The sequence below is a fragment of the Bombus huntii genome, chromosome 9 (genome assembly GCF_024542735.1).
Source record: "Bombus huntii isolate Logan2020A chromosome 9, iyBomHunt1.1, whole genome shotgun sequence".
NCBI lineage: Eukaryota > Metazoa > Arthropoda > Insecta > Hymenoptera > Apidae > Bombus > Bombus huntii.
In genome coordinates, this window is record NC_066246.1 from 7427758 (window position 1) to 7449087 (window position 21330).

Genomic DNA, 21330 nt, shown 5'->3' on the forward strand with positions numbered 1-21330 from the left:
CGTTCTTATTTTCAGTTTGGTCGAGTTGGGTGCTATTACACTTTGGTCTAGAAAACTTAGTTTCCACTCGCTAAAGTTATTAGAGAATGGTTTCAAAACAATTTCTGTTTTCCATTAGAGTGTAGTACTATAAGTGACTACTTTAAACGTTCCTCTACCTCTCTCAAACTTACATTGAACACTGTTCTCAAGTTCATTTACTAAGTAATAATAATTAATTAAATGAGGATAATTAATGATCAGGTGATGTAATAATACATAATGATGTAATAATAATAAGGGAATTAAAAGAACAACGAAAGGGGTTAAGGCTCGTTATCAGAATGACATGAGACTTCTAGTTCACAACCGCGACTGATATTTCACTGTCGAAGAATTCCTGCTAACTTGTATAGAATTTATCGGTGCAATTTGTCAATAGATAACTAAAAGTGGACCGGTGCATCGGTGTTACCGACAGAGATTAATGATAAGCTGTTAAACACTCGTTATCACGTGAAATTTATTTTACTTCTGACTTGCTCGATATAATGCTGCTTGTCGTTGTAGAGAGAAACTTTTATCACCCAGAGATTGAGTTTACTTAAGAAGTTATTTTTTTGGTCATAGAAGTTTGACTTCTTCTTTATTCTAAGTTAGTTAACCTATTTTTAACGTCAGATGTTTTCGTATAATCTTCAAACAAATTAGATATTTAATTTAAGAATTCAAGAATGTACAGCTTCGAATGTATCAAATTCATTTTCTACCATTTCAGTGCTGACACTCAGATGACACGCGACCTACAATTAGTTAATAATAATTTAAATCATAGTAAGCAGTAAATCCAGCATATGCATCATTATGTTTTATTCCTCCTCTTTTTAAATGTCTAATTGTCAGTGAAATATACTATCACAAAGCTCGTTCCGAAAGGCGTCACGCGACGACGAGCTTAATGCTTACTGCGACGAGATTTAATCTCGTGCAATCTTCTACAGAGCTGACAGTTTTTCATATTAAAAAAAAATAATTTTTTTTAGTAGTGATGTTGTGTATGATATAATTTAAAGAAAAGGCACGCGGATAATTCCATGTTACAAACCTGGCGTAGATAGCATAATTCGACTCGGTTTTGCAGAAATTATTTCGAAAAATGTAGGCGATGAAAGAATCTAATGCACAGAAGGACGTCACGTACGTGAACTTTTTATGTATGGTAAAAAGAATAATTATACCGGCGCATAAATTAAAATAATTCATGTAAATCTATGCAAAAATATCACCTGTATTAATTATAACATTGAAATTATTACCATGACACTCGAAAGAGAATCTCCTTATTTAAATGAAAGTATTTTTTCGCTGTTGCATTGTTATAAGATGTTTGATAATAACGTACCAACATTGTAATGACACAATCTCATTTCGCAATCACTGCACTCTTTCATATTTGTTTCATTGAAACACAGTATCATACACTTTAATGCGCAACACTTTCAGATTAATGTTTTGTACCTTGCATCATTATTCACATCGTAATACTTTTCATCTTACCTTCCTTCTGTAGCGCGTAATGCAACAAAGAGACGTAAAAGAAAATGTGGAACATCATTGTACGTGTTTCCTTTCTCCAGTCAAAGGACGCGTGGGTGTGTTATACATGGTTCAGCTTTGGGCGTGTTCAAACCATTGTACGCCTTTTAATACTTTATCCCATTATGTAGAATGTAGAATGGAAATCTCATAACATCTCGAGATGACGGATTCGTTTAGAAAGAATGGGCAACGGAATAAAAACTCTTTGACTACAATTTCGAAAGTTTTGGTAAGAAAGCTTGTCCCCGTTTGCGTAACGACTGTATAATTTCATTTGGGAACATGATTCCTGCTTTTTTGCCAGTTTCTAAGATTTGGCAGTCGTTTGAGAAGATGTACGGAAGCTCTGCTTTTCAGACTTCTGATTATTCATTAAGAATTTCCGCCGTTTATACTTTATGACCATAATGATGACATCGATAAAATTATTATACGGATTGAGATACGATGGACGAAATTTTTTATGAAAGTTACATATGAGATTTATGACAAGAGATTTCAGTTTTATGTACTTTTAAAAAATCCAACTAAGGCATATAGCTACAGGCATAAAAGAAACACCATGTTCTTTCATATACGAATTCACTTTGTAGAAGTAAAGCCAGTCGTTGGAGATTGAGACGCTTTTATTTCGATCTTCACAAAAGATCCGATATGCGAAACCGTTCACGTAAAAAGATTTGCCATAGAAGAAAAAGAGCAGCAAATTATCGGTCTATTAAAAATAACTTTTTTATTATTTATAAGATACAGTTTTTATTTGAGTTAATTTCAATCAACCTTATCATTCGTAATACGAAACTAAGTAATATAATCTTCAAGTAATATAGCCTTCAATATATCTTCAACAATAATTTCAGCTGTCGATGACACTTCTCAATTACTATTTACAGACATTCAATGTACAATTGTATACCTGCTTATGAATCTTAGCAGACTCTGCTTTAATTAACATCCGGCTAATTGTACGGAATGTTTTAATTCGTTTGCTGAAAAGAGGCTGCAAATAAATTATTCGTAGTCTAGAAGAGTGCTCTCGCGATTGACTACGACGTTCGTTATTCTCATTGGTATTCCTTTTTGCCGACGATGATGCGCAGTGGAAGCGCAACTTTTATCCAAGCAGTGCAACTCTTGATCGTGTTATTTTGTTACGCGAGTTCTCAGAGTAACTATCTATTAGCTGGCGAAGACTTAATTGACACCGGAAATTACGTTACTTCACGGTCTCTTTGGAATGAATTCACCGTGAGAATTAACCGCGGAATTCTTGCGATACTCATTCTGATTCTCGTTTCACAGGAATATAAAGATATACAGCGCCGACAAGAGGAATTTGTACAGATACAGTTTCCAGCCATCTGAGGCACAGTTTCCAATGGGGCGTTTTCTTATATCACTTTTACAGTATCAACGCTTTTATTAATACGAAAAGACTACTAAACGATACAAACTTCAATATACTTGAATGAATCTAATTTAATTAGTATATAAATATTACAAATACTATGGTGTACAAATACTCTTTGTCGCCGCTGTAAGTATTGAATGTCGTAACGTATAAGAGAAATATAATAAATCTTTCTCCGTCATTTTCCACATACATATATAAAGTGCTTGATATTTACGCGAATAAAAGATGCGATAGAAATTCAATGTTCACGAAAATATAAATTTGCATATGAATACACAGTCCAGTCACAACGATACATACCAATGTTATATCATAACGACCTTGTATTTTCTAATACCAAAGCTTTTTAAAAAACGCACTTTAGTAGTTTCTTGAATGTGTTCCAATAATTAGTTCAATTTTTTTAAAGTAATATATATACTTTAATTTGTAAGTATGTTTAGTTTTTTAATAAATCCATTGAAAAAAAATTATTACAGGAAATAATTTGTAAAGGTTTCCTATTATCCTGGCATTAGAACATATAATCGTGCTAAGCAAGAAAAAGTGATCATTCCTAGTGAGAATCATGGACATTAAGAATCGTCTCCGCAGCATTCGGTTGATTGGATAGCGCTCGTGCCGTATCGAAGAGCATTCATTACGGACCAGCTCTGCTCCAATCTATATGCAAAATTACTTTTCGCTCTTCAAGAAGAACGAAGGATCAGTGTTGGTAATCGTCACGTGACACTGGAGCTGAATGGCCAGTACGTTAAGAAAATAACGAGAAATCTGTGATTCATTTTTGGATGGTTACAAGTAAATGTGTTAATAACAGACTTTTAAAGCAGAGATGGAGAGCTTCGTAAATGTTACGAAAATTATTATTTATTCTGAAATGATTTTACTAATATCGGCATAATTCAATTAAATTTTATTATATCACTCTTAATATTACTTTTAATATTCCACCATTAAGTAATTTATCTTTTAATAGAGTACAGTGCCGCGACGTAAATTTTGTTCCAGTTATAATTTAGTTTAGAATTTTCGAATTAGAATATTTATATTATTAAATTGACTCGCTGATTACTTTTGTACATAATTTATATATTTCCATCGTGTAAACATGCAACGAGGGAGACCGTCCGTTGCCTGCTGTGGAACGTTTTATGATATAATCTAGCATTTTTGAAACGCTGGTACGCGTGAACACCATTAACACAGGGATCATTTATAACCGTGACCTCCTCGACTTTTATAGCATGATAAATCGTTCCAATGTTCTCAATCGCAGAATCCCACGAAATCTCGCGCTGTTGATTTACGTAACAGCGATACATGCAGAACTCCTGCACGAACAGCTTTGGCTTTTCAGTAGAAAGGCACGCGAGGTTTCGTACGTTCTCATAATCGATCAATTATCGTTGATCTGTACTACTTAGTTTCATTACTGTTCCGTTTTATCGCATTTTCGCCACAATTTTTATTTCTCTATGTCTATATTTGGTTTTTCCCTTTCTTGTCAGTTTATTTCGAAGAACTTTTATCATTTTTATTTTTCTACTTGTATTCGTTTCCCAAATCTTTTGCATTTATTTGTTAATACTTTTGTATACCTATATAGCTGATATAGCAACTTTTGTATTCCTGATATAGCTGTTCTTTATTTCTATTTTCCCATTGCTATATTAATTTTTTATTTTTCCCTTTTCTCTGTATGCCTATACAGGATTCGTAATACTCTTATTTTTATTTTTAAATACTTTTATATACCTGCAACAATACCGCCGGTGGCATCACAGCCAAGCCAACCAGCAAATCCGCAGCCGCCAGGCTGGACACGAAACAATTAGTAACAGACCGTAAACGCCTAGTTGTTATCACAGCGGCAATTACTAGAGTGTTGCCCACCTGCCATACAGTAAAAAGTATACATTTTATTTTATGAAATCGATGAAATAGTGATTGATGGACACTACACTTAAAAAAAAAGAAAGCGGGAGAAGTAGCAACCATGGCTCTATGTGTATATTGTGGCTAACTAACACATCACTATAGTTATATATTCTACATTAAACATGAAATTTTAAAATCACTATAAAATGTATGTAATTTATAAAATGGACAAACATAAATGGACGTCAAATTGAGTTTTAGTTTAAGACATTGTTCGCTGATTGTTTGAATTAATTAAGTATTTATTTACGATAATGTTCATTGTATAGTTTGAAATCACGCTCGAATTGAACACTGAAACATGCTCCATTATCTGTCAATATCATTAGAGATTCATTCAAAACGTATAAAAAATCTCCTGTGATCTCAGATACTTATATACGGGTAACTAATACTTCTTGAATCAATCGATACTTTCGTGTATCTCAAACAACGTTTCTTTGCGGAATTCAAGATACCTAGAAAAAGAAGGCGTAGAGAATAAATTCCAGCTAAATCAAATTCCTCTTGCAATCTCGACACATGTTTTAATATTCTATCCACACACGAAAAGGATTTCTAAAACGCTTCAAAAATCCGCAAAATTCGGTACACTACCGCTCAGAAGTATCCGGACGCTTGTCTACATTTGACGAGCTGTATATTATAATTACAAAATCATAACTAAATCAAACTGCAATAATTTTGTTCTTCAATAACGAGGATAAAGTCTCCAGAATTAATAAAAATAATATATGATATTATTTGCTATATTCTTTAATAGATAATTTATCATATAGTCTGGTGATTCCATAGAAGCGTAGCAACTGTTGCATCTAATTGTTAATTCATCCTTAACTTCTGGATTTTGAGTTCGAGTTTGCATACTATTACCACAAATCGAGCAAAATGTCCGAATACTCACGAGCAATGATATAGTTGGACAAAACAAGAGAATATAGAATTTCAACGATTTTCCCGTGTTTCCTACAAGCAGTTAACATTTGTAGGAAGCATCGAAATCGTGTTTCGCTAATAGTCTGAAGCAAAGCTGTCTTAGGATCAGATCAGGCGCTTAATTATTCCTTACTATAGTGACGATGATCAACATGATGAACAGCCCCGCCAAAACGAGATCCGTCCAATTCGGTAGGTAGTATTCCGATTGCGTATCTCGGTCGACCGTCGACACCGTGTGGTTCCATTGATAAACGTCCCCATAGTAATTGGCCGTTTGATTCGCCATGGCGCTTTACCCCCGGTCCATTGACGATGACTTCCGCTCAGCAATTTGCACATTTCCGTGCATCATGCGGCCCCCTGCAAGACAATATTTTCGCTTCGATAAAAGATAAATGATTTCCGCGATGATCGGGGTATAGCGAAGGTTCACGTCAAGAGAAATCGTCCCTTTTCAATGTACTTTTTCCACCGGACCGTACATCGTACGGGACGATTCCGGAGCTTTATTGTCGCGAAGGCGATTCGTTTTTGATCGACGGAGCAAGATTACGGTCCGAAGAAAAGAACAATGCATTTTAGAGGAAGCCTCTGAAAGGGTGTACTTAAACGTTTTTATCGGCCCTTGTGGGTAGTTGTATCGAGGATGAAGTTAGATTACTGGGAATATCCTGACGAGGAAGAATATTGCTATACTGTATATCTGTAACTGTTTCCTGAACTTAGAAGGGCATTTCTTTTTGAAATTTTAATAAATAAAATTTATTAGGTATCTGAAGATAGAAGTTACGGAATTATTTACTTTTCATATAAAGCAGAGTTATATATTTATAAATTATAGCAAAACGACAGTTGCTAATAATAATCAATATAATTAGAATTCCTTTCGTGTCTAAAGAGAGAAGCTCATAAATAGATCTTATCATAAAGACGATCAACAAGTGGATTTCATTGCTTAGAAAAATAACAATCAATCGTCCCTTCCTTTCTCGCGAATATCGAAAATTCAATGGATATCCAATTGATAAAAAGCGTATATTTTCATTCGCTAATTAGACAAGCATATACCATTGTTCCATTCCTTCAATCTGTGTACCATGAAACTTCCGATCTTTCATCTATCTATGTACACTGTGTAAACGCGGGATTCATCCTTGAATTAGTCATACATCTTCATTCATATTCATATTCAACGAGACAAGGTAACCGACGAATAAATTTTATTGAAACACATTTGGGTTTATAAACTGTCAAACCTGATCTGTAAGTCAATATCCAGATATTCTACATAGAATTATTGGTTTATACAACGCGAAGCGAAGAATCGAGTTAACTGACTGACCTGTCGCTTTGCTTTTTTACCGTGTATGTGTATACTCGAAATAAATTAGCGAAAGTAAATGATCTGTACGCGACGTTATGGAGGATCCGAATTATTGTAACGAAAGGAACGAGGAACGAGGATACTTAGGAAAATAAAGCGAAACGTACAAAAAGGTAAGAACGAAGGACTGGCTGCATGGGAGTTCAAAAACCTTTCGGATAAAGCTGTAGATGTCGGTTCAGGTATTTCGTCTGAAGGACTCGTTTTGTTCTTCCGTTGCATGATTCAATCGCACTCCGAAGTAATTGGTCGATACCGTAGTAGATGAGAATAATGATGCTAATCTTTTACTATGTCAAAAGTTCCAACTTCATTCGAATTTTAACTTCAGTAGAATTCCATTTCTATGACAGAGATTATTTAAACCTGTGGCAGAGACAAATAGTTCGTATAATATGGGTTCACTGGTTCTCCCCATTTCATACGATTTTTCATTTAAATAATAGGAATTAGCGTTCAGATAAATGAGTTCAATCGGCTATAATTCAGTTAATCGGGCAGTAGGTGAAATTTCGTTCCGATAAATGGAATTCAGATAAATGGAGAGTGCTACGGTACTTTATCAGTATAAAGCATTGTAATTTCGCATTTATTCAGATACTTTTCGTATGTAATATAATAACCATTTGACCTGGATACGCGAGACACGTACCTGCACGCCAAGCAGATTTACTTGCCTATGACGATCACAGATATGATCATATTCTACTTTGCTTATATTATTTATCGATCTCCATGAATCTAATATAAGCTTACGTTTAAAAAATATATATTGCCCTTATAAGCATTCATGGAACAACGAATAAAAAATTAAACATTCATTTGATTAACATTCAGATAGAATTTTTAATATGCGTATAATAACGCTTTGTACTTTAAGAACTTTCGAATCACTTTCATTCGCGGGCAAATGTATTTGCAAAAAACAAATAATTTGTAAATAATCAATTTGTAGAGAATTTCGTGACCCATGGTAAATGATCTTAAAGATCAGGCCGGCAGTAGATTTCTTGTTTTCCACAGTCAACAACAATATAATGAAATCATTTAAATGCGAATAAATTAAGATCTATTAAAGATTTGGTTCTAGTCGTCCTCAACAATTTAATACTACTTAGTAGTAGTTAATTTAGTGTTCTTGAGATAATTATTGAAATTAGGTAAAAGTTAAGTTAAAATTAAATTGAAAGTATCTTTTGTCTGTTACATATTGCAAAATGCGTTTTTCCACCTTTCTATGAGAGCTGATTTAACGCTGTCAACAAATAGTAAACTTAAAACTTTGTTATGCCAATACTGCGGCAAAATAGATTACTATAGAGGGAAGAATGCACTTAAAAGTTTGAAGAAAATTTAAGGAGTCTGCGTTTCAGTCTCACGTAACGGAAAAGATAAATGATATTTACATTCTTCTCCGCTTTTCCTTTGAGTTATTTTTTGGTACCTGAGTTGGAACGTAAGTGGCATAAATCTAACACAATGGTCTTGTTTGTTACACATTTCTAGATGCATTACGATGCGACGTTTAGTTCACTACGTCGTGCGTTTAATATTTTTCAGCAATGAAAAACACGTTTTATTCCGACTGTTGACACGCGCAAAGAATTAAGTTGCGTTACATGCGACATCACTTCGTTATTAATTATTAACTTAAATTCGTGTATCCAATGAGCGTATGATTAAAATTAATTACAGTTCGTTCTCATGAATGTAGTGATTGGAAGTGATTGAGCGAGTGTATATTGATATGTTAATGTGATTACAGAGGCATAATGATCGAAATGTATTTATAGAATTATTAGATGTATGAATGATTAAATGCAGCTTTCTCAAATGATTAAATTAAATTAAGCAAATTTTTAACAGTATTGTTATTCCATTGTACTAGCATTTGTTCCTATGATACTGACTTTCGTATATGTATATCTTTCATACATACTTGACTTTATATTCCATTTCATATCCTTCATATATATAAGAATTTTATTACTAATATGGAAACGTAGTATGTTTGTAACAAGCGACAGAATTTTTGGTGTTAGAAACATGCTACCAGGATCAAATGCTTGAATTTAGAGTATGAAAGGAGAACATCATCGAAAGATTTGGGTAAACGTGACCGAATAAGTTCTGGGAATATTAGCATAGCTTGCCTGAATTGAGTGGAAAAGACCGTAGAACACAGAACGAGAAAATGTACGAATGTTAGGATATATCCATTTGCTCCCGGAGAGATGCTGCGGCATGGTTAGCAGGTTGAAAAGAAAATGAAAAAAAATATATATAGCTATGTATCCTGTAGAAAATGTATGCACACGGCAGTCGTTGAAGGGAATAAAAAGTTGTGAATAATTTTGTATTACTGTAATGTTTAGTTGTACGAAGTCGTTGTACACGTACGTGTATTTTAAGAAATATATTAATGTATACAGTTACCTACGCAAGTATTTGAATATTTGTTATAAAAAGTTTGTATGATCGTGGTATGTATGCTTTTTATACTAGCTTCTGTCACAAAACTTTTGGAAATTTCATTAGCACTGTAACGAGACATGATTATCTCGTTCTCGTATATTGACAAATATTTTAATCTTATTGCTCCTTTCTATCACAAGTTTTACTTTATCTTTTTTAATCTAAGTCCCTGAACATATTTCCGTACATAAGTGTTACTTTCAATTTAATTAAAAATTTACCACTACACATTGTACATGTACATATACTTTTACATACTATACACGTACATATACTTTTCCACGAAACATACCGAAATTAAGAAGTACACAGCACTAATGTATAACATCCAAGAAACAACTGCAAGGAATATTTCAGCAGCTGGAGGCAGGATTTTAAGCCTGTGCACGGGCATAAGTTTCTGCTTGTAATAAAGCTAGAGACATCTGCACGGTATAATTTGTGGCCTAGCAAGAAACCAACTTGCATCATCTTCATATTAACCGTAGTGTTTTGATACGAGCAATACGTACGATTATTTCCCTTTTCATGTTAGAAGCGAAGAGACGAAGTTTGTAATTTCTTCGGAGTTTTTTTTGTTATTCAACTTTCGAATCATAATAATCATTGTGTTTGATTTAAAACGCGTTGCTTTATTTGCCACTTGGTATTAATCACCAATTGCCATTAATCCAAACATAAAATCATTTTGCTGAAAGCGTACGCGTTATCCGTCTGTCGTTCCACTTTATTTCTTCGTTCGTCATCAAAAACAATTGTTTTCGCATTTATTTAACAAGCAATCCAGACCGTTTCCTTTTCTAGAGAGTTGCACTGGCATTCGGACCCGTTCTCGTACACAAAACGGCGCTCGCGTTAATGTAAATAGCGTAGATTTGCGATGCGAAGTCGCGATTTGAATTCAACCACTCACGATTTAACCACTGAAAGGTCTGGGGAAAACAGAGCTTTGACAGAACGATTCAATTAATTTCACTCGAGGACATGAAAATGTGGAAAGAAATGGTCGGAATGGCTGACGATTTCTGTTGAACGATGCGAAATATATTGAAAAGGGAAATAATTATAAAATAAAGAAGACCGGAATATTCCATAATAGGCTTTGAAAGTATTTTCCCTTTAAATATTCATGGAGATAATTGGAGAGAAATTTGGAGATTTATCGAGATAAAAAGTATTCTACAGTAGAATAACGAATACGTGTAAAATCCACGATTTTTGGATAAACTCTTTACGTATTTTGACAATTACTTCTTTATCGTTACGTCCTCTAGTTTCAATGAATGCGATAAAAATTCGTGGAGCGAATAACTAGCATAAGAAACAAATTAAAATTCCACTTTATTCTCTTACAGGATAAGAGACTATTTCCATTTCGGATGTGCATCTTTAGCTTTTCCGTCATTGGAGCGTTGTTCCGGGATATATAATAACCATTGTGAATTCCCGAGTGCATGGAATTCGTTTATGAATAGATAATTTCAACGCCCAATGGCTACATTATGTGTAGACATATTAGTTCTCTGAAAAAAATAAACAATAATTGTCTTTGCTAGATTAAATAAACCGTCTCTGAAAGAGCTAATTTTGATATTTTTGCCTATATAATTATCAATTTAGACATCATATTAAACATGAACAAGCTTATACATATATATATGAACTATAGTATTCGCGTTTAAAGCTTTCGTTGTTGATGATCGCTACTCATCGAAAAGATAGTTGACAATATACGAAGCATGTTAAAATATAAACGTAACCCAACAATTGGTACAATTGGTACAACATTTCTGTTTAACAGACGATCCAAGACCCTTACACGGAGCCACATACACTGTTTACTGTACCTCAACGAGAACAAACTGTTCCGATTATGATCATATAAAATCGAGAAATACATTTGAGCACGCTTTTTACGATAACTCGGAGAACCTCTAGCGTGCCACTTCCCAATCTCGACATTTTCTCAGTCACCGCGTCACAAGAGGAAAAAGAAGGACAGCTCGTAATCGAAATGGCAACGCGATAAAAAATGTACAAGCGCGATGCGGGAATGCGGTTTCATGGGTTTATCTACGACGTGCGATATTCCGGCGAGACGCGAGAAAAAATATATCGCGCTCAACGATATTTACCTAGATGGCTGCTTCTTAGAATGAAACGCTTTCTTCAACGTCACTTAATTTTCCGCGATGACGCGACGCGACGTTACGACCGGTGATACCACGGTGCGCATCGGTATGCAATATCGTGTCACTCGCATATTCGACGAGAGGAAAGGCGAGGGAAATGTATCCTGCAGCTGGGAACTGACGGAAGTGATTTAACCCTTCCGTGCAATTCATAGCCAGAGCAGAAGGTGAAGCCTTCTGCTGGTTGAAAAATCGGGTTCCTGGCAAGTCGAAATCTGGCCTGTTCGTATATACGTTACCGTTGAAGAGGAAGCTGCCTTGAAAGAATGCAGAACGCGGTCGAATTTATCACGAAGTTTTCCTTTGACTTTATAGCTTCGAGTCAAGTGGTTGTTGAGAGCTTCTACTGCAGCGCTATCGAACCTTTGTTTCTCCTTAACGTTTCATCTTTGCGTCGTTCTTTCAATGGCAAAGTCCAAGAAGCGAATGGGGAATGAAAGAAGCAGGTTTTAAAAGAGACGATCGATCGCCGCGTTAAAATATTCTACCAAAGTCTGATTTATTGTATTTGAACAAAATATACGGAGTCCGGGTAATCGTGCAAATGAGTATATGATGTGTGTTAAAATCTGATTTAAAAATTTGATCTTCATAATAATTTATATAACGAACGTCAAATTTCTTCTGCAAGGGATACTTTTCTCATTTAGAATTTTGTAATATATTCATCCCTTTGTCTAATGATAATTCTGTGTATATGCCTACGCATATATCCTTCGTAAAATATACATAGTTAAAAATTAATGGGAACTTCAATTCGCATGCAATCTAATGTTCCTTATCGCTATTAATTTGTCGACGGAGACATCGTCGAAGCATATATCGTTGGATAACTGCACTGATATACATACATTATTAGCCCACCTGAGATTATAATGTCGAGATTACCTTCCATATTATATAAATTGAATAACCATCCGTAAACCTAATATAGTGTAACGACATAAATAAAATTAAATCTTTTATTTTCTGGTGGAATATAAGATTACAAAAATTTAGAAGTACTGATAACACAGTAGAATAATATAGGATAAGTTATAGATAAAAGACTAGAATGTACGTCGTTCAGAATCTTTTATCAGAATATATTTATGCGAAAACATGAATAAATACCTACTTTGTTTTATCTGAATTTATAAGCGCACAGTAGCGGAAAAATTCTTTTACGTACACTGCAGAAACGCAGAACAAAAAGGAAATAGACCATTTTTTCAAATTTTGCATATATATATATATATATATATATATATATAACTGGGTTGAAAATGACTCAAAGAATGTAGGTAATAGGATTAACATTTTCGCTATAGTCGTAGAGTAAAGCTGGAAAGTTTCACAAAGAACAACAAAATCAGGCCCGAAGAAAAATTAATGCGGTCGCCGCTGTAAAAATGACAGACGAAAGTCAAATAGGGACTCGCCCTGATCCGGTTGCGTAATTTCGGGATACCTCGTTTCGATCGATCAAATAGTGATAGAGATACTCCCAGCTGGAAGGCGAGAGATTCCCGGCCAGTAATAAATAATCGCCAACCTGACATAGTAACAGAGAATGGTTTACGGTGTATAAAACACGACTCATAGAACTGCACTGGATGAACATGAACACTCGCTCGCTATAAGACGTACGAGTCCGCAAACCTTTAGGCGGTAGCTACCTATAGCTTTGGAAAAATAAGGAAAAGCACGAAAAAGGAAATTCGTGTTGCGTAATCGAATAAATCCTAAAACGTTTTAACGATCTTTCTTGGGGAATTTTTAGATTTATGATTACACCAATGGCAATTGCCGAGTAAGCAATATTTTCAAGAAAATTATAGATCGTATAGCTTTCGAATACCGTTGTTCGAGAAGCAAATCATCAACATAGGATACTTCGATGACTGAAAATGTTGCAGTTTTCTTCAACTGAATTGAATAAGAATTCGATTTAAGAATAAGATGTCATTTGCTTGTAAAAACACACAAATAAAACTGGAATCACAGAAATTTGTTAACCTGTCTCCTTTATCTATTACAAAAATATTCTTTGTTGTGCTTTTTTGGCAAGTTACTGAGATTATAATCTGAAAGCCCGAACCATAAGAAGGAATTCGCCAGACGTTGTTATGTAAACGACAAACCCAGAAAGTAAAATTAAATTGTAAATTGATTCCTTCCAGAATCGCGGAACGATTCTTTACGTCAGCGGACATTCCTTTAAATACATCGCGAACGCAGTTGCTTGGCATACATAATCTGCATAAAAATGGAAAAGGTCTAACCGAGTTACAAAAACGTTTTCTTTCGAACGATGAGTCAAAAAATATATTATGCCGAGAGTGGGAAATTGCACATTTAAAATGGGGGCCGCCATTGTCGTTAAATCTCAAATTCACCTTGTCGATTGAATTAAAGATCAAGGGCGAACGGAATTCTCGGGGAAAAGCGTACGTAGGAATTTGTTTCTGTCATTACGAAAATTGGGTTGAGGATAATCTAAAAAGATGCCGGACATCGGTACGTGTCCAGTGAGATTCTCTTTCATCGAATTTCTAGCTTTCTCTTTTGTAAAAAGCGAATCACGTAGATCGTGGCAAATGAATGGCAAATGAAATTTTAACGATCAGAAAGCACGGAGCTTGTACAAATCCTTTATACTGAATTAATGATAAAGGAAGTTTGGATTAAACTCGTTTGATTAATGCTCGATGCTTCTGATTTTAAACTTTCCTTATTCTATCATACGAAATATTGTTGGAGAAGTTAAGGCAATTTTGAAAATGATTTTGAAATGATGAAATATATAACTTTAGAAATAATTCTCGGAATGAAAGATTACATATCATGGATATTCGCCTCAATGCAAATTAATTCCACAGCATTTCCCACATTTACGCTAATTGCTGAGATATCGATTTGCAAGTTACGTGACGCGTCATGAATTTTTCAGATTAACTGATTTCATTCGGAGCATTTTTTAATGACAGTAGCCAGCTGTTATTTCGCTTGTTTACAAATGCAGGATTATGCTTTCATTTCGTAATTATTATTAATCTATAATCATTAGTGGAAAATATAAAATATTTGTAAGTACGTACATTCGATTGAAACGCTCTAATTTGCCACTGTTTGTATATGATATGAAAATTTTGTCTTCGAATTTCGGTTAATTCACGAGTTTTATATTCACTTTTCACTAGAAACATGAAAAATATCAGTCACAACAAATAATTTCAAATCATTGCATATAAATATTAAACTCGTCCGTGTTAAATGTAGTTTTGCTGGAATTTGAATTTGTTACAGCATATCTATATTAAATTCAAAAAAGGTTTTTGATAGAAATACGTTATACGTAAAATATATAATACAATGTACGAATAATATTAATTGTAATAGAAATAATAGAAATAGAAATTGTAAAATAAATTAATTGTAATGAAAATGACCTATCGTAAATAGTCAAATTATTTGTTGTATGAGCTATTGCACGAGTGTTCTTTGTACGAGCTTAAATTTGAAAAAAAAAAAATGCTGTAAAAGTTATTACAGGCACCAACTTAGCATATAGAAAACGTTATGTAAATGTTATGATAGTCCAGCGTTGGTTCGTGGAAGTCAAGGCTGGTGATTTTTCATTAAGAAATAAGACCGGTGGAAGGCTGCAGAAAGACCATCGATATAATATTGTGGATATATTCCAAAAAATAATCCACCAAAGGCGACAGTAAAATGGCACTTTAAATGAAAATAAGCCATTCTATCAATATTCGCCGTTTACTTCAAATTACAAATGCCTGTCTGCGGTAATTAATTAATCGTTACGAGAAATATCTAGCATCGAATAAAAATTATTCCCATGAAACATGCAAATACTTTGAACCAATATGGAGGCGCGTGTGTTGTTAAAATATCATTTAAGAAAACGTCATTTTATGCGCACCAACGTAATATTTAGTTCATGGACAAAGTTGAACCATTCCCTCTTTACACGGGGCCTCTGCAACGATGTTAGTTTCGAGAGTAAAAAATTAGCTGGATGAGATCCAACGACAGTTGTTTCGCCGCTGTAAGATAATATTTCATGCTCCCAGCTGCGATGCATTTTTCTGTCACGTTCCGCAGTTACAACGCGAAACTTTTTGATCCGACGCGAACTGGCCCCGCGCATAAAACAACGTCCACTTCTCCTCTCACCCTATCGCCCTTTATCCCGTGATACTTGGCTGTGTTTATCCGGAGGAGAAAAGCCAATAGTGACGCGTAGTTCGTGAAATTTAGCCAATATTTTCACGGGAGAGTGTGTCATTGGCTGATGTTGTCAGTTTCAGGCGATCATCGCATTTGGTTCCCTCGGTATGCGGTGAACGTGCAAACATGTATCCAATATCTCATTCCGTGGCTCGCTCGTGAATACTCCCCGTAGACCGGAACCCAGACTAGAGCCATTTGAAACAGGAGATTGCTAACGAGTTAATGGTCTTAGAAGCATTAAATTCGCCCGAGGTGTTATATGGTGAAGTTACCACGAGTGCCAGCTCCGATTTCTAACGAATACCTGCTACGGTTTGTTTTCGATCATTCATGCTTGGAAAACATCCAAGACCTTTCCATTTCCTAATGTTTTCGCAATCGCAAAGTTCAGTGAAGTTTAAAGGTAGCAGAGGTGAACTTGATTCGTCTGGACACTACGTGTTTGAGAGTCTCGGGCGTTTCGGAAAGAAAGTTACGTTGAAGTTGTCTCAAGATGTTCAGCTATTTACCCGGTCTTCGCTTCAAAGGAATGTTATTTGTTGAATATCCCCGATATGGTGGAAAATGGTGTTGTATACAAATGAAAGTATCATTCTAGAAATATTATAGAGATATCTTAAAATAATGTGATTTTCTTTTTCAATTTAACGTACTAACAGAATTTATTATTATCCGTTGGTTATTAGAAATTGCAATATACCTTATAATCTTCAATCTAGACAACTAAATCATCTGATCGTGATTTCTGAGATATATAACGATGACATTTAATTTAAAAGTTTCAAACAAATGGAGTTACCGAAATTTTAAAATGAGAGAAATATTTTGCAAGTATATGATTTAGAAACAGTGATACACTGCAAATATCCGTCCTATGTAATCGCTGATAAATGGTGTAGCAGTACTATACATTTATTTCGCAGAAATATCCTTGTAACTGATGTAAATCATACTTACACTTAAAATATGGACGATCGTTATTCGAATCTAAGGAATGAAAAATATCATAGAAATCCTTTCTCCGTTAAAAAAATTGAAGAATTCGAGGATAGTTTCTTCGTAATGATGAGAAGCCGTCTTATTGCCAAAGCATTCTCCATTCTAGCAATTGTTCGGAGATTCACCAGGGATCACAACCGCAATGTACAATGCTCCTTTCCAATCAAACGTTGAAAATCGTTATACCATGCATAATGAAGTCAAGATGTCGCAGAGAAACTCTGTTAAAATTATTACAATGTCCTGAATATGCAAAATCCTGTTAATATAATTTTACTTCTAAGGAATATTCAAGCTATTAAAGATATTAATTTATGTTATGGTAATAGCTCGAAATATTTTATATAATCTGTTAATCGAATGTCAATCTGTATAGAAACGATAAATGTAATTTAATATAAATGATAAATTTTTGATAGTGCTATAAAGGAGTTTTTAACTTATTTGCTACAATTTATTCTTATCCCCTATGTTCTTATATTTGTTCCTTCGCTAAAAGAGATATCGCCAATTAATAATAGATTATCATTAATCTTGGATCTCTTCCCTCTCGAAAAAAGGAAGAAAAATTACAAAATGATCCGATAACCTAATATACTTTGTCAGCATAAAACGTGTACCATAAACGTGGCGGATATTAAATTAATTCATAGTTTACTCTTAGCGTAAAGCTTGAATTTGAAAAGTAATTTATTATATTAAAACATCATGGTACTTTAAAGCTATCGATTGGTGGTTTATAGGCTGTCGAAGTCCCTTATTTGAAAATTCAGATAAGCTGTCTAAGAAGTTATAGCGACGAATCTTGTTAATATCTCTTTGCGAATTTAATTTATTCTTATGGCATCGAAACACGAAAGTCAAGCATTTTAAACTTCCGTCGACGTTACGGTGTTCGATTAAAGCAAGGATGCAATAATCTTCTCCGGAAACAATTTTCCAGCCGCCGTACCACGGGTCAGTCGTTTTCATGAGTCGAGTTTGTGTACGTGTGCACGTTCGAGAATTCGATTTTCTGTAAATTCCCTCTGATTAAGGCAAGTTCTGATACGATCCTATCTTCGTTTGCATATTGTCCTCCTCTATAAAGAATGTCCCGTATACCTACACGAAATTAAAGCGTTCTCAACTCACAGTCCATGAATCCTTCGTAAGTTTGTACAAAATTTCTTATACTTTGTACATTTGTTCGCACATTTGTCCGTAACTGAATCCTACATTTAATTACGAATTTGAGGAATTAATAAAGTTCTAATAAGAATTTTAAAATTTTTATTTATTAGAGTAATTGTTACCTGTTAGATGTTTAACAACAATTGTTCTATGTGAAATTTTATTTTAAATTTCCTTCAATTTATATGTTGTAAAAAACTTTGTATTGTGTGGTCAAGGTAATTGAAAATTTATTAAATGTCTTGCTTGTTTTCTCGAAGAAGGATCATTTATCTTGGAGATTTACACTTTGCTCTCTCGAGCGAAAAGTATTATTTCCTCTATAATAATTGAAGAATTCAGTGTGAAATACTGTTCTCATTTCTGTGTGAAATGATCTTTGCATACTTATTAACTTGCACATGATCCTCCTACTAAGACGAGGATCGTATCAATTCATGTGATTTATATCACCGCATCTTACGTGAATACTAACTGTATGATTAATGTAAAATCGAATGTTGCGAGGAAATACGTCCAGCGTAATAATAGAGGAAACTTTGTGTATCATTGTAAATTTTTATTTTTCGTATTTTCATACAAAACGTACGATTGGTAACCAAGAATGTTATTACGCAACTATTATAAATATACGTCACCGTTTATAATATTTGTTTGTAATTGTACACTCTATAATTTAATTTTCAATTCTGCATTAAAAGGATTTCATTTGAGGAAATATCCTTCAATTAAAACTTTTCTGCATAATTCGTGCAGAAATTAATATTCCGCCGTAAGAAGTTGTTAATCACCGAAGATTTAAACGTAGTGAAAATCAGAATTTTTAATCCTTGTTAATTAATATTTCAGTAATAAATTATATGTGTTAGTAACACAAGTATAACACAGCTAGAAATTGCTTCATTTAGCTTAAGAATGGACTTACTTTAATTACTGTCAAATTGTGCACCGTTTTTATTTTACTATCTTCGTTGTTGATTTCCCTTTGCTTTTCAATCAAGTAGATTTAATCCCGTAGTTTCGTGTTATGCGACGTTATTGTCACATTCATTAAGAAAGTTCTATTGATCTCAGTCCGAGTTGTAATATTGTAATCTTCATCTAGAATGCATATTCTGAGTAGCCTGACATTATTCACGATACAATTTCATGTTCCGACATTTATTTTGTTTTATGTAAAATAGTTCGTTAGAAATTCTCCGTCGATTCTAGTACTGTAATTTATTGATAACCTGTCGTATCCAATTATTCAAAGTAGTTCAAAAGTACCGTAATAATAAACACCGTGCATGTAGATAGGCGGCTTTATTAATTAAACAAATTTCGAATTTCGAAACCTTCTCTTCCCAAAATTCCTACGGAATATTTCAAACGCTGCTGTTTTCTCCTCCTCGCAACTATTGATTAACTAGAAACACACTTATATCAAAAACGCATTAGAAAAAAATAACAAAGATTCGGGTAAAACAATATTTCATTCATGAACGAAATGGGAGCAGCACATTGTCGCGAAAACAGCGAATAACAAGGCGAAGCGGAGAATTGTCTGCTTCAAAATGTTCTTTGTTTCGTGTTGATGCGACATCCCGTTGCCGAGATACGTACGTATTGCCTTCTAAAGCGAAAAGTAATTTTCGGCACTTTACTCTCTCTTCTCGTTGTTATCATCGGATCTTTCATTCCAGCGTATTTATCGACTTGACCTAAACTTCCGGACAGCACGCTACACGACGACGAACGCTGTATACAAGCGTTTTTTTAATTATTACCACGCGTAACTGACGTGCGTATTTTCGAGGCAAAAATATAGGTCACGACGTTGCCGAATATTTTGTCAACCATTCAGCAGCATCTCCTGCATTCCGAACGTTAAGCTCTGAAGCCAGGGTATCTCGGGAACCAGTGGGGATATCAGCTCGAAACAAAATACGTTCTCGAGTGTATCCTTTGAGGTATCCTTGCAAACGAATCTACTTCTGAAATATTGCTATTCTTCCTGCAGCATTTCACGGATGAAGCTGAGGTTACTCTCGACTAAATAAGTTTTGCCGACTTTCAGACATCACGCGGCTGGGTCAAGCTACGTTGAAGCTATTGTTTGTGCGTTATATACGTAAATGTATTTAGAAAGGAAAGATTTTATTTCAAGTATTTTAGATCCATGAGATTGTAAAATACTCTAGATTGTCGCAAATTCATTTAGTTAAAACTAATATTCAAAAATCATTCGGTCCATACTATTTTCACTTTTTAATCGTCGCATTCTAGTAACTGCACCGATTAGCTGGTGTTTGATCAATTTTAATAATTTTTAATAATCAAATGCGCAGTTAAATTAATAACTGACCTTCTATAGGATGTTCTTGATCGTTACATGATATCTTTTTATTATGGAAACATTCGATTTTTCTATCTTTAATATACTTTTCATACGACATTCACTATTAATCTTTCGTATATTCTGACCATTTCGCACAGTATCTAATTTTTACTAAAATTCTCAGTTGAGTTTACCATTTGATAAAATAGATGACCCAGACGTACATCTCGATGGTGTAATTAAAGTTTGAATACGTCAGAAATATCTTAAAGGAAAACCTTGACATCTCGAGTATATATGTTATTTTTGCAGAAGACTTTCTGAACGTACGGGGTTACGTAAACATAGATTTCTCGCGAACCTTTTATTGTCGCTTTTATACGATCGGTGTGTCGCTAAAACAAGTTCATTTGAGACATTGTACTCGGCGGTGGCTCGAAAATAGGGTGACTTTAATTACCCACTTTCTGTTCACCTGTCACGTTCCCTCGACGTTGCACCTTTAAACCCGTCGATCGCTTCGCTGAAAAATATTTTCCCTTGCCAAATTCGTTTCCAACGCTATCGAACAGTTTAGTTACTGCCAATTGAAACAAGATTACGTACATCTGGGCCATACATAAAAATTGTTGAACAAATAACAAGCAATTTGTGTTGTCAACAACATGTGGAGATTATA

General features: G+C 34.4%; 1 protein-coding gene across 3 annotated transcripts in view; it reads right to left on the reverse strand.

Annotated features, from left to right (window-relative positions):
* LOC126869234 (tyramine receptor 1-like) overlaps positions 1-21330 on the reverse strand; it is a 102518-nt gene that overhangs the window by 9386 nt on the left and 71802 nt on the right. For all 3 annotated transcript variants that reach the window (XM_050625496.1, XM_050625497.1, XM_050625498.1), the window contains 2 exons: positions 6003-6232; positions 4751-4888 (listed from right to left, as the gene is read on the reverse strand). In XM_050625496.1, coding sequence (XP_050481453.1) covers positions 4751-4888; positions 6003-6158 — 294 coding nt within the window. In that variant the 5' untranslated portion in view covers positions 6159-6232. The remainder of the gene's footprint in view (positions 1-4750; positions 4889-6002; positions 6233-21330) is intronic.